General features: G+C 37.2%; 1 protein-coding gene across 11 annotated transcripts in view; it reads right to left on the bottom strand.

Annotated features, from left to right (window-relative positions):
* Positions 1 to 947: 947 nt before the first annotated feature.
* Positions 948 to 13420, bottom strand: part of NRXN3 (neurexin 3) — an 897015-nt gene continuing 884542 nt past the window's right edge. For 5 of the 11 annotated variants that reach the window (XM_030451652.1, XM_030451653.1, XM_030451654.1 and 2 more), the window contains one exon: positions 948 to 1673. In XM_030451652.1, the coding sequence (XP_030307512.1) occupies positions 1372 to 1673 (302 nt within the window). In that variant the 3' untranslated portion in view covers positions 948 to 1371. Of the gene's footprint in view, positions 2298 to 13420 lie in introns of all 11 variants that reach the window. The other 6 variants (XM_030451649.1, XM_008505178.2, XM_008505179.2 and 3 more) reach the window with 2 other exon arrangements.

The following is a 13420-nucleotide window of genomic DNA, read 5'->3' as shown; positions in this document are numbered from 1 at the left end:
AAGACACAGATGATCTGAAATGTCAAGCTACAGAATTAAAATATTTCATATGAAAAACAGTTTTATGTCAAAAAAACACTATGTATTTTGCATTCTTTTACAAGTTTTCAGCTTTTTTGACATCTATGGGTCTTGTCACAAGTTGAACTCCAGTGCTGTCTTTCTGATCTCTTTATTAAACTGATTTTTTTTTTTGCATGCATTGTAGTCAGTCACAGAACCAGAACCCAGAGGATGGCTCCTTTATTTTTTTGCATGGTATAGTTAGCTCAGAATGGCTACTTTTTTTTCAAGCATTATTTTCTGAATTTTCAGATCCCTTTAAACATAGTTTTTCTGTGCTAATGCATACCAAGTGATATTCTCAAAGAAATCCAATGACTGATCAGAACAGACCCAAACCTATCTATTCTTCAATTGAATTGCAAATACTGGAGCCAGATCCAAGGGAACCAGCTTTCCATGACAAATTCTTTCAGCACCACCCATCAGACACTTCTACTATGTTGTTAGCAAACAACTTACTGCAAGACAACGGATTCTAGAGACAACACAACCAGATATGCAGAGTAAACACCATGGGTAGCTTTTGAGTTCATATATGGCAATAGTCTCTCTTTATTTATGGATTTATTTTTTTTTCCGAGATTTCTTCTCAACTCATGTCCTGGTTCATACCCCCACTGTGTTTCTCGCTACCCTTCCCTCCCACACCCAAAAGTAACAAAAAAACAAAAACCAAAACAAACAAAAATCAACCTAAAAAATCAAACCAAATCAAAAAGCCAACAATCTCCAGAATCATTTATTCCCCTCCTCCAATCTCGAAAAATTATATGTATGCTGGACACGGCCAGATCAGTTTGTTCAGTATTATTTGTTGTTTAATAATGTTTGCATTTTTTCTTTTTCCTTCCTTTTTTTTTCCTTTTTTTTTTTTTTTTTTTTTTTTTTTTTTTTTTAAATAAGTAAACCGAAAAATTATTGATACAGTCAGGGATCACGAACATTGTTAAAGACTCACTTGGAGGTATGAAACAAGTAAGCCATGATGTCTTCTACCTTTGCAGAAAGTTCAGCGGAGGAGGAGATTTGGAGACGTCCAAGTTCACTATCAGGGCAGAGCTGTGCGCGCCATCTCCAGAACTCTAAGTGTGCTTTATAATACATTAGGGCAGTTTGCTGACTCCAAGCGATGACTGAGACATTAACAGTCACTGCTGAATTTTTTTTTCCCAATACTTTTTCCCACAAACGATAGATCTCCCAATCTTGTTCGCTGCAATGTTTCTGCTATTTCAGTTAAATCTCATTAAGTATTTATATATTTATATATAAATATTCTTTTTTTTTTTTTTTTTTTTTTTTTTTTTACACATAATACTCTTTGTCCTTGTTTTTCTGCTTCTTGTGGCCGCTCTTTGAGCTCTGCTGCTTCTCCTTCACGAGTGTGCCGTTGCTCTGGGCTGAGTTGCTGATGTAGTTCCGTGTCTCGTCCACCTGATAGGACCCCTCGTCCCTGTTCCTGTACTTGTACATGGCATACAGGAGGATGAGGATGCAGAGGGCGGCAGCAGCCACAATGCCGACGACCATCCCCGTTGTGCTGCTCGACTCGCGGACCACCTCTGAGGCCCCCGGAACCCGTCTGATTCCCGGCTCTGTGGGGTTTGCTGTGGGCACATTACGGAACATGGGGGAAGTGATTAGCGGGCTCTTCAGCTTTGTGCTGTCTAGCTCATAGGCAGTGGGCAACGGAAGCAAGACTATGTCAGGCTGGGGTTTGAGCTCACGGTTATTCATTTTGCCGGCTGGCAATTTGGGCACCATCCCAGTCGAGGACGAAGCTGTGGAGCGGATCAGCTCAGGGGACAAAGACGTGGTAGTAGTCCTACCAGTTTCGGAGACTTTGTTAGGTCTAAAGTCCTTGGATTCCCACTTGGGTGCGTGTGCTTTGTAGCCACCTTCGAAGATTGAAGTGGAAAGACTCTTATCTGTTACCAAGGAGAAGGTGGTGTAAAAATCTTCATCATCAGTAGGGGGTAGGTTAGAGTCAAAGGTTTCCCCTGAGCCATACCCAGATATCACCAAGCCATCATCATCACAACCATCGCTGCCTTGGTCCGACAAGCAAGGTAACCCCGCCTCAGAGGTCATGGACAGGGAATCTTTGGTGGTCTCAATAATGGTGAGGAGGGGGCGAAAGGTAGGGGGAAGTGTAATGAAAGGTGCACGAGTAGCAATAGGAGGGATATCTAAAGGGTCTTCTACAAGTAGAGGGATAACTAATTCACCTCCTGGGATGGAAAAGAGAAAAAAAAGATAATTAGTACATTTTAATGATGTATTTTCAATTAAGCTACTTAAGGGCAGTAGAGGATTATTGGGCATTATGAAAAAGTGTCAGGGATCAGATTTCCCACTCTAACTACACTACCAGCATACTGTGCTGGGGGTGCCCTTCATTCTTCCCTCCCACCCGCCTTTGACACTGGTAAACTGCATGTTTCTTTTCTATCCTCTTTCAGCCTATTCTAGGCAATTAGAGTGAAACACTGAATTTTGGGATCCAAAGTTTCTTATTTTTGAAGATACTCTCAAGTGACTCTGTGGACATCACTTTTTGGTAATGATCTTTCTCAAGCAACTGATTACAAGACTGTTTAAATGAATTTAGACTTACATAGAGCAATGTCCTCCTAGGTGGGTTTTACCACTCATGTTGTCAGTTTTTCCTCCTCTGAAACTTTTCATTTAAATATCAGTATTTCTTCTCTACCATTCAAGTCCGCTTGCTGTCTGTAGCAATTCCTAAAGTCTTTTCCTTGGCCTTTCCCATTCATCCATTTCTTCTTGATTATTGCCTATTTTTTAAATTGTGGGAAGGTTCATGAAAATGAGGGATGGAATAAGAACCGAGTACTTACAGAGGTCCATGAAGGTACAGAGCTTTACTCAATGCTTGTTCATATCTTTTTAATCTTTCTCTACCATTCTGTTGGACACTAGGAATGTATGTCCCTTTCCTTGCATTTTTGGGGCTACTAATGCCATGCCATCTTGATCTTCAGTTCTTCTTTATATTCTTTTACTACAATTTGATTAAAAATTAGGTTAGGCTTTATTGTGATTGGTGGTATAGCCGAACTAGGACTCTGATGACTCAAATTAGCTCTTGAGGCCAGCAATGCACTGCAGAAGTGGAGGAGGTAGTGAGGTGGGTGTTGGTCTCTTCTCCCAGGTAACAAGTGGAAGGACAAGAGGAAATTATCTCAATTTGTTCCATGAGAGGTTTAGATTGCATTTTAACAAAAATTTATTCACTAAAAGGGTTGTCACAAAGGGCTGTGCTTTTGCAAAAGGCTGCCCAGGGAAGTGGTGGAGTCACCATTCCTGGAGGTATTTAAAAGATGTGTAGATGTGCTTAGGGACATGGCGTAGAGGTGGACTTGGCAGTGCTAGGCTAATAGTTGGACTCGATGATCTTAAAGGTCTTTTCCAAACAAAACAATCTGTGATTTTATGATTCACACATACTGTTATTTCTTGATATGCAGATAGCTGTAATCAGTGCTACTTTTTCCTAGTGTGATGGCTACCTGCATATAGAAGACTAAAAGTGAGGTGGGCTTATGGTTCACTCTTGCAGTAGGACAATGAAGCTATACTTATAATATTTGTACTTCATACAGTATAAGCTGCCACTGAAACAAGAAGAATCTGTGTGCCATTTCTGAGATGTCGTTTCTGATCAGTAATATTATGACTTTTGGGTAGTAGTGTTGTTTTGTCTAAATATTACATTATGATTGTACTTCTGTTCCTGAGCCTGCAGGCCACTAAAATTGTTTACTCTGATCTGGAGGCAAAATGAGCTTTTAAAAAAATTCATTTAATTCAGATGGTATAGTTTTCTGCTGAAATTAGGTCATCTTCACATTTTTAGCCATATTGCTGTTGAAAGTTTGTGTATAAATTCTAGCTTGGGTAATTTTTCTTCGGCTAGCCACTCAAGGTAGCTGCTTCAAATAGAAACAGAAGATTTCACCTAACACCATCAGTAGTCCTCTATATCTTTTGGAAGAGGTGCAGCCTAGAAGGGAATAGTTCTAATGAATGGGAAATTTTCACTTATGCTCACTATTGCATAAAGAAAGATATACAAAATGAAATTTCTCTTCTAAATAAATGATTCTGGCTCTTGTTTATGTATTAAAATCTGTTAAGGAACAGTTTGGTTATGCTAAAATGCTGAACAGCACCAGGGACAAAACTCTACTCTCTCCTATCTACACTACATATTACATGCACTTGTTTCCCATTGAATGCCGCCAGTAATTTCCATGGGAATTCTATAAAGAATATGGTCTAAAATCATAATCCCTTCTAAATATCATTTGCAGAGCAATATATTTGAAGAAATTACATACTGAAGATAGCAATATAGTGGAAAAGGTACTTAAGAGCTTGATTAGATCTGGATAGCTGAACTAGCAATATGGCTTATTCTTATCCTTAATGAGAAACTAAGTGGGGACACAGTTTAATCTATTGAAAGAGTCAGATTTATCTCAGAGGTACTAGGGTAGAAATTAGGCCAAAAAAATTAATGTAGTACTTTAAATACTGTGTTAACACACTTTAATGCAAAGTTAGTTTTAAGCTAAGATGCAAAGGGCCAATTGACATCTGTTTAGTTTTCTGAGCTTCAGAAAGCATGCTCATGCTGCTTCTGTTACAGGATAGAGGAAGAAAAAAGAATCACATGGGATCACATGTGTAAAATAATGCCAATCTCTTCAAACCACATGTATTTAAAAAAACAACAAAAGCCAAAATCAAAGAAACAACAACAAAAAAAAAAACCCAGAAAAATGAGAAAGTGTCGCCTGCCAAATGTCTGCACAGCCATTTGTGCTTGTACATCTCAGCTGTATTCTGTGCAATGTAGAAACTGGAGCGTGTAATATGATTTATGTGTGTCCAGGAGCCCTATCCATGACTACAGCAGGGCATCTATAATCTATGCAAAGAGGTGGTCCCAAGATAGACTTGCAGTATGCATCAGAGGGAAAGATCATTTCTGAGTCTGGTAAAAAATGAACAAAAATAATAGCATTTAAGTACACATTATATCAATTGCATAATTAAGGAATTTTGGTTCCAGAAAGTATAGGTAGTGTTCCTTTAAATTATTTTTTTTTTAAATCAGTGTAGTGCTGTTAAAAAATCGTTTTCACCTGTGATTTTCATATGCCATCTGTGACACACAACTAAAAAAATTTAGTTTTGAAGCTTTTAATTGCTTATCCAGAGCTTTGCAGTGCTTTTGTTCTTAAAATATATTACACTGGTACACAGTATCAATATACAGCTGATCTGACACCCACTGGGACAATATTTTGAACAGCTTTGTTCAAACAACAGGACAGAATCAGGGATGAGTTTTACAAAGTTTTAATCTCACTGTGAGATGAGAAATATGTGATTTAATATTTAATAATAATAATAAATAATAATAATTTAATATGTGAGAAGAAAAATAACTTTCTTAGCAGGAGGGCTTGATTAACACAGTTATTTAATCTCATCTCTAGCTTTATTCCAAAATGACCAATGATCCATACTATGCTTGCCTGTATACTAAAGAAATAAAGCAACTGCTGTAGGACTGTCATGAGGAATCACTTCTTAATCAAGGAGTTAATTTGTTACATTTAGTTAAGACAAAATACTTTTGGGGAGTATCAGGGAGATGGCTGGAAGGGTGATTAGCATTTTTGATTGTTCTGTTTGCAATGGAAGAAGCTGTGAGACTGAAAAAAAAAAAAAAAAAAGCTGCGTGGGAGAAAGTAACTCCGAAAAAGCACTCTAGGTATCAAAGCTGGCTTCTTTTTTATCAGTATGATAGGCATCTGTGTGAAACACAGCAAGCTAGAAGTTGGAGGTCTAATAGCATGCAAGCACGAGTACTTCTTGGGGTATGTGATTTATAGAGGAGTCAAAACACCCTTTTAAACAGCATGCTAAATATACTACCCAGTCTCAAAGAAATGTGCTATTTAGGATAACTGAGCCAGTAAATTCTGAAAAGCTCCAAGGAAACGGTGAGAAACATGATCACCAACACCAATGGAGGCAAGCAAATACAAACTTTCATATCATGTGTGCAAATAACTCTTGTTACTGGTTCTTCATTTCTACTTGGAAGAGACACAAGGGGGAGTCTGATGACAGGCAGATAAGTGTGTGTGTGTAGGGAGGAGCAGCTTTTACAAAATGACTGCTAAGGTAGCCAGAAGCTGAGCAGAATCAGTGGTCCTTTGATGGAAAAGTGGTGCTTTTTGCCCATGACCCCACATTAGTTTAAAGGTAAACTCTGAAAGAATTAAAAGACAAAAGTGCCACTCAGTTGTCAAGAACAATTTAAGTAGGAGTTGGATCCTGAAAGGCTTGCTGTGGTGGGCAAATACTATAAAGATTTGGATCTCTAGAAAAAACTAAAGAGAAGCCCATGAAAAACCTTACATGACACTGTGGAAAAGAAATATTTTTGGTACAGTTCTTCTGTTTTTATTTTCCTAGGTGAAGCTTTTTCTCATAGTGCTTACCATTTTTTTTTCAATTGTAAAAACAATGCTGTGCAGCCTTGAATAAAATTTACAGTTTAAATTTCCAAATTTAATTTAAAAAATTAAGTTCTGTGCTTAAAGCAAAATGGCAAAGCTGACACACAGTTTGGACTATAGCTTCAGAACAAATATTCATATGAGTCTTAGGTTATGTTTGTAGATAACATGGACTATTTCCTGGTAGCTAAAGGTTTCTTTCCCTCTTTTTACTCTTGCTTGTTAAGCACCAGTTAAGAGTGTTCACTGGTATGCTGTGACTTCAGCATTGCTTTAGCAGTCCAAAGATTTCACAAGGATTTTCTAGATTTATCTTCACCTGCTCTGTGTGCTCTGAGAGAACTGGGGTCTGTGAGGCTCTGCTTGGCCTTCACATTCCACAAAGCAAACAGTGTGCATTTATTCCTTAAAAGTTGGTCTTTAAATCTAGTCTATTTTCACTGAGTTTTGCTTTTCGTTATACTACCACGATCATTTGGATGTAAAAGGTTTACTTTAGCCTTGGAGCTGCCCTGCTTTTTGCTTTATGAGCATATTTATAGATATATAATTCATACCTCTGGGCTGATCTCCAGTAAGAGTTCTCTGCCACTGGAAAAGACAGAGTGTTAAAAATTTAATAGAAGCCTTAAGAACTGTGAGGATGTTGTGGGTGACCCACGAATGTGAGAGCACCAGAAAAAAAAAAAAAAAAAAAAAAGAGAGGAAAAAAAAAAAAGAAAACTGAAAAATTGTAGCAGCTGCCAGCTTTAATCTTTAGAGCCACAACTATTTCATTGGAGTCTCAGGCATCAAGCTGATCAGGACAAAAGGCACACAAAAATGAAGCCTGAAAGATTCATCTTCTCCCAGTGATGATAAAGGAGATAATGGATACAACCTCATTGTCTCTTTTCTAGCTGTGGCTGAAGAGCTTTTAAAGGCCATCCAAAAGCACTGCACAACTCATCCATTTCTGCAGGTGCATGAAACGCTGCATCCAAAGCTTATATTTTGCATTTTAGTCTTACGTTGTTCCTCTGAAGTTTGGCTTGACTTTCAGTATGAAATACTTGCCACAGAAAAGAATTCCTTACCTTTTTTCCTCTCTGTATCAACACAATAATTCCTTATTAAATGACTGAGTTAATAAATTTACATCTAATGGTGTTTCAGTTAATTCTGCTTTTAGTCCTCTAGGGAAATTTTTCAGAATATAGTTCCTAATTCACAGGGAAGATGATGCTAACATAAAACCTTGTAGATGAACTTTCCTAATATTTTTACTTATTACTGTCTGATTTAATTGCAATTGATAGTCAGTAGTAGAGAGAAAAACATAATTTTAGCATTGGAATACTGCAACTTTTCATCTCAAATATCTCTTTTTTCCTTTTGGAGAATATATAGTCTCAAAGTGATTAGATAGAACTGTACTTCTTCTGGTGGAATTGGTTAAACAGCCTTCCTAAGCCCCTCAAATTACATTAAAACACAGCATTATTGCAGTGCTTCCTAATACATGGCTCATGAGCAACAGGAAGGTATAGAATTTCTGGGATGGGTATAGAGTTAAAGTGGGGTTATGTTATATATATTGCTGCAAATTTTTGGTCAGTTTTGTGCAAACAGTTTCAGTGACACAGTTATTTGGACCTTCCAGAGAGTACCTGACATGTCTCCAGTCAAAAAAACCCCCAAACAACTCTCTTCCATCTCCTATCAATATCTGGAGGTGTTGATCTCTTCTATCTGCTACCCTGTGAGAGGATCCCTGGGAATGGTTCACAGCTGCACCAGGGGAGGTTCAGTGTGGACATTAGGAAGCACTTAAATGAGAGGATGGTCAATGCCCCAAGGCTCTCAGTGTCAGAGGCATTGCACCATTCCCTTATAAGCATTCCATAGCTTTTGGTCACCCCTAAAGTGATCAGGCAGTTCAACTAGATGATCTCTGTAGGGCCTTTCCAACTGAAAAAAAAGTCTATTTCAAACACTTAACTGGTGTTTTAGCTGGTGATTAACTGGTGACAGCTTCCTACTCAGCATAATTATTTCTTCCATTTTCAGCATCAGTTTTTTAAATGATATAACAGTTGAAAGTAAGATATCTACTAGGCATTATTATGCAGGAAGGCTAAAAACATATGTGATTATAAGGAAATACAGCATTTTATTATATTTACTGAAAGCTCCCTTTTTTTTTTTTAATAAATTAATCCAAACCTCTTTTGAAGCAAGGAAATTTTAGAAGTTCAGGATCTGGCTTTTAGTAGGAAAGTGTCTGCCAAATGTACCATTTCTGGAGGATATTAGGAAGTCTGATACTAGTTAGTCATAATATGATGGGTGCATTTACCTGGTAAGAGTACACTTGAGAGTATCATTTAGACCGGACATCAGGCAGATAATGAGAAATGTAGAAAATTTATGGAAATAAAACCCTTTGTGAGAATACATTAGGAATGATGTAGAGCTGCAGTAAGAAGATCCTGAGAATTACCAAAATGCTAAAGAAGTCTCACCGTTTTTTTTACCTGACATGAAGACTACACCACCAGGCTACATACAATTTAAGTAGCATGAAAGAAAGTGGCATTACTGGTGATTCATTCTGGGGAAGGGGAAAGACACCTATCGAGAGGGACCAATAAAAAACACGACCAAACTGCCACAGGATCCTTTACCCCCTCTTAGGCACAAAACAATCTGGGAATCGACAATATACAAAGAGCATATAACATAAAGGCAAATACAAACTGAATCAAAAGAAACAAATGAACTAATACATTTTTCATAAAACAAAACCACATACTAGAACATAAAAATGCAACAGCATCAAGGGCAGAAAAAGAAAAAAGCATAACAAGTCATTCACTTTATCAGCAAAAGAAAGATTAAAACCTACGAGAACTGAAAAAAAATGAAAATCAAAAAACCAGTTTTCTCAAAATAAAAAAGTAATCAAAATACATAAAAATATTTAGAAAAGCATACCACATTGATTTCATAACAGTCAACTTACATCAACAAATTGCCCGCATGTTTTTTGGCATGAAAGGAAAAATTTACAAAAGAAAGTTGTGTAAGAATGCTCTTGGACAAGTAGCATTGCCACATTCTTGTAACTTGCTTTTTTCGTTGTTTCTTAAAAACTTTTTAGCAAAATGTTTATTATTTCTTTTTTTAATATTATTGTTTTACAACAAAGGGCGATACAGGGAGGCAACAACACATACATCCACACCACATAACATGAAAAGAAAAAAATCTTGCACCTTAACAAATTCAAACTTGTTTTTTTTCTGCTGTTTTTTGGTTGTATTTTATCTTACGTAAAGTTGTTAGCATATTACAGTTGAAAAATCCTGTACATTTTATAGAATTTGCTTTTGCTTGTTTGCATATCTACATACACAATGTTTTCTGAATAGCAAAATTTGTTGCTTTTTTGCCTTTTTGGTCAATTTGATATATATTTTTTTAAACATTTTCTTTTTTTCTATAATTTTTGTGTGTGTGTTTTAAGGAATGGATGACTGCACATAAAATTTTCACAATGCTAAAGAAAGGGGTGGTGAAGGGGAGGTCATGGGAAGAAAAAATGCCTAGGGTGGATGGAGTGGGAGTGTAAAAATCTATGAGTGTACTAGACAGGAGATGAAGATGATGGGAGTGAATGTGTAAGTCAGTTGCCATGTCCATGTAAGGGCGGTACGGAGTGATCTAGCAGCATTAGAGCTTCTGGCTGTAAGGAAGGGATGGGCAATATACAAAAACAAATGAGCATATTCATGCCCATCAACGAAAAGAAAGAACAGAACTCTAACATTGACAATCTCACAAACCCTAAGCTGCAACTTCTTCAACATGCAAGTTACAAAAAATTAATTATTATAGTCTTAATATTTACATTTCCATTAAAGGTTCTCAAATTATAGAAACATTTAAAACTTTTCCCTACTAAAAATAGCAGTAAAATATATAAACTAATAATAATAATAATAATAATAATAATAATAACAACAACAACAACCAGAGAGTAAAACAAAAAACAAGGAAGCTAGTTTTATGCATTGGAAGTGGAACAACTTCATCTGTAGATACCCACAGCTTCCATTTTCTCAGAATCATCTTTCATAAAGTCCATCAAATTGATATCAATGTTCTCAATAATTTGAGACAATCTTTCCTTGAGCTCATGAAATCACTGTTTCAAATGTAATGACCATATTGGCACACCCCTCCCCTGCTCTCAGATTAGATTGCTTTTATATTCAGATTCTCTGGAGTATCTCAAAAATACAGCTGTGGGATTCTGCCAGTGAAGTAGTTTCTTATTCAAAGAGGGAAACAGAGGGGGAAATTGCAGAAAACAATTCATAACTCTTTTGTTTTGTTTGTTTGCTTTTCATTATTAGATTGGAACAAACCAAATCTAAGAAATTCAACCATTGAAAAGAAATACATCGAAATATAACTATGTGGAGATATACTAAAAAAAAAAGCAAAAATGAAAAAGAGCACTTTTTTCCCAGGAAGAAGGGAGATAAGAGCAATTGTGGGGGGGTTAAAATTTTATTTTAAAGAAAAAAGTATTCAAACACACTTTCAAAGATGAACGAACCAGATGCACACATTGAAAGGAACAGACAAAGCAATCCAGGGACACTTTCATTTTTTGGATATTTTTTTTTAAGAATTGGATTTTCTTCCCTTCCATCCCACTCCCATTTACATTTTTTTTGTGACGTTGGCCAAAATCCCCACCACCCTCCAGTGTTGCTTTTTTTTTTAATAGATCTTTTTTTATATATCACTTTTTTAAAAAAAAAACAAAACAACATGGGAAAAAAAAGAAAAAGGACGTGCAGTCTGGATGTACGTCATAAATAGACATAGAGAAAGATAGAAGAAATTGGCTGAGATCGACAAATGGGTTATATAATAGCTTAATTTTACTGTAGGATGTTAATAATAATGCATGCTTAAAGTAAGTTGCATTTAGGGAAAGTAGAAAAACAGACCAGCAAGCAAGGATTTAGGGAGGAGGGCAGGCAGAGGAGAGGGTGGGGTGGGCAGGGGTGTACCATCCATGCCTCTCCAGAAAGGACAAAGCACATTCCAGTGGGTTCTCTGTATTTCTAGGGGGCGTCAGAGGGGGAAAAGGGTAAGGAGAAATCATAAGCTATACTACGATGCGCTTTTCACCCCGACTATGACCTCATATTTCAGTCAAACACTCAAAATTCCCTACTCCAGCACTTAGTCTGGCCTTAGCTCTCCTGTTCATTCCCAAAATGAGTGGCATTTATCTTTCTGCTTAGTCAGGCTGAGCTTATTCCTGAAAGTGCTGATCAGCTTGAGCAAAAAAGGTGAAAAAGTAGTTCTTACAAACATGGTCTGCTCTGCTGGAAAAAGCTATGACCACGGTGAATATCTATTTGAAGTGATGAACTCAGATATTGTGTCCCTGATTACTGCTGCCCACCAGTCAGCAGTACTTGGTACTGAGGCCATATGATTTTTCACAGGCAAACTTGCCACTGTTAGCATTAAGACTGAGATTAGTTTCTATGCTACAAAAGGATTTGCAGTTAAAGAAGATATTAGAATCAGTTCTATCTGCTGAGTCTTCACTAAAACTGGATCCCAAATACTATTTGTCCTAGAGGGTCCTTGGCTTCCTCTGAATTCCCTAGGCAACACACTGTATAAAGACCATCAGGACATCTGAGTCCTTCTAAGGAACTCATGACCCCAGCAGAAAAAAAAAAAAAAAAAATTGTTCTGGTGTTATTTTAGGAGAGGGTAAATGTTACATTTAAAATATTGGAGCCTATCCATGATGAGTCTCTCCAGGAGATGGGAAAAACAAGCTACAAGCACTGCATGTACCTCAGTTTTCCATCAGGAATGCCACCAGGTTAATTTCCATTAGGAATGCCACAAAATATGGCCCCTAATAAAGGTCAAATCAGTGGAAGTAGGTGGTTATCTTGAGCTCAAATTTCTGGAAAAAAATGGAGCTATTTGCCCTGTAAATGTGTCCAGGGGTACTTGTATATTAACTTGATAAAAAAACAGGAGGGATTTTTTTCATACTTACTAACGTGAGGAACAGTAGCACCTCTAAAAAAACACCAAAAGGTCAGTATTAGTTCTAGGGAATGTTAAATAAGTGTAAATCTGTAAATAGTACAGACAGGTTTTAGATGCATTACTGAAAAGCACCCATTTGAGAGAGGAGGAACCTCTAACACTTCAGAAGTGATAAGGCTTTGCTCAGTGCACAACCAGCACAGTGCATATCTATCTGGAATGTACCATGCCTTTGCTAGAAGACTGCACTGGACCTATCTCCTACATCCCTTTGGAAAAAGTGTTAGGAAGGGAAGAGGTCCAACCAAGAAGAGAAAACCTGGTTAGGGTGATGTCAGGGACAGAACATGCAGGTTATAGGAAACAAAAATTTGGTCTACATAGGAAATTTTAGGGGTTCATTTGTGGATCAGAAAAGACTGAATAGAAAAGAAAACAATTACAGAAGTGAAGCCTCTGCAGACCTCAGTGGAGATTTTTATTTGGTAAGGTTTCAAGACTAGTGTCCCTGGACACCACTCCCTACCAGGATTATGAGTTTCTGGTTTAATTGTACTTAGGGAGTTTCACAAAGAGGCATTTAAGCTTTGAATTTTAATCAGTATTTGTCATGACTTGCAGCTGTTTTTTCAGAGTAGTGAAGTATCCCCCTTCAGCACATTAGAACTGAATGCCTTCTCTTTGATGCTAAGCAGACTGTAAGGCACGGC

The sequence above is a fragment of the Calypte anna genome, chromosome 5A, assembly GCF_003957555.1.
Source record: "Calypte anna isolate BGI_N300 chromosome 5A, bCalAnn1_v1.p, whole genome shotgun sequence".
Lineage (NCBI taxonomy): Eukaryota > Metazoa > Chordata > Aves > Apodiformes > Trochilidae > Calypte > Calypte anna.
Note: the sequence above shows the minus strand (reverse complement) of the source record. Positions and strands in the feature narration are given on the sequence as shown.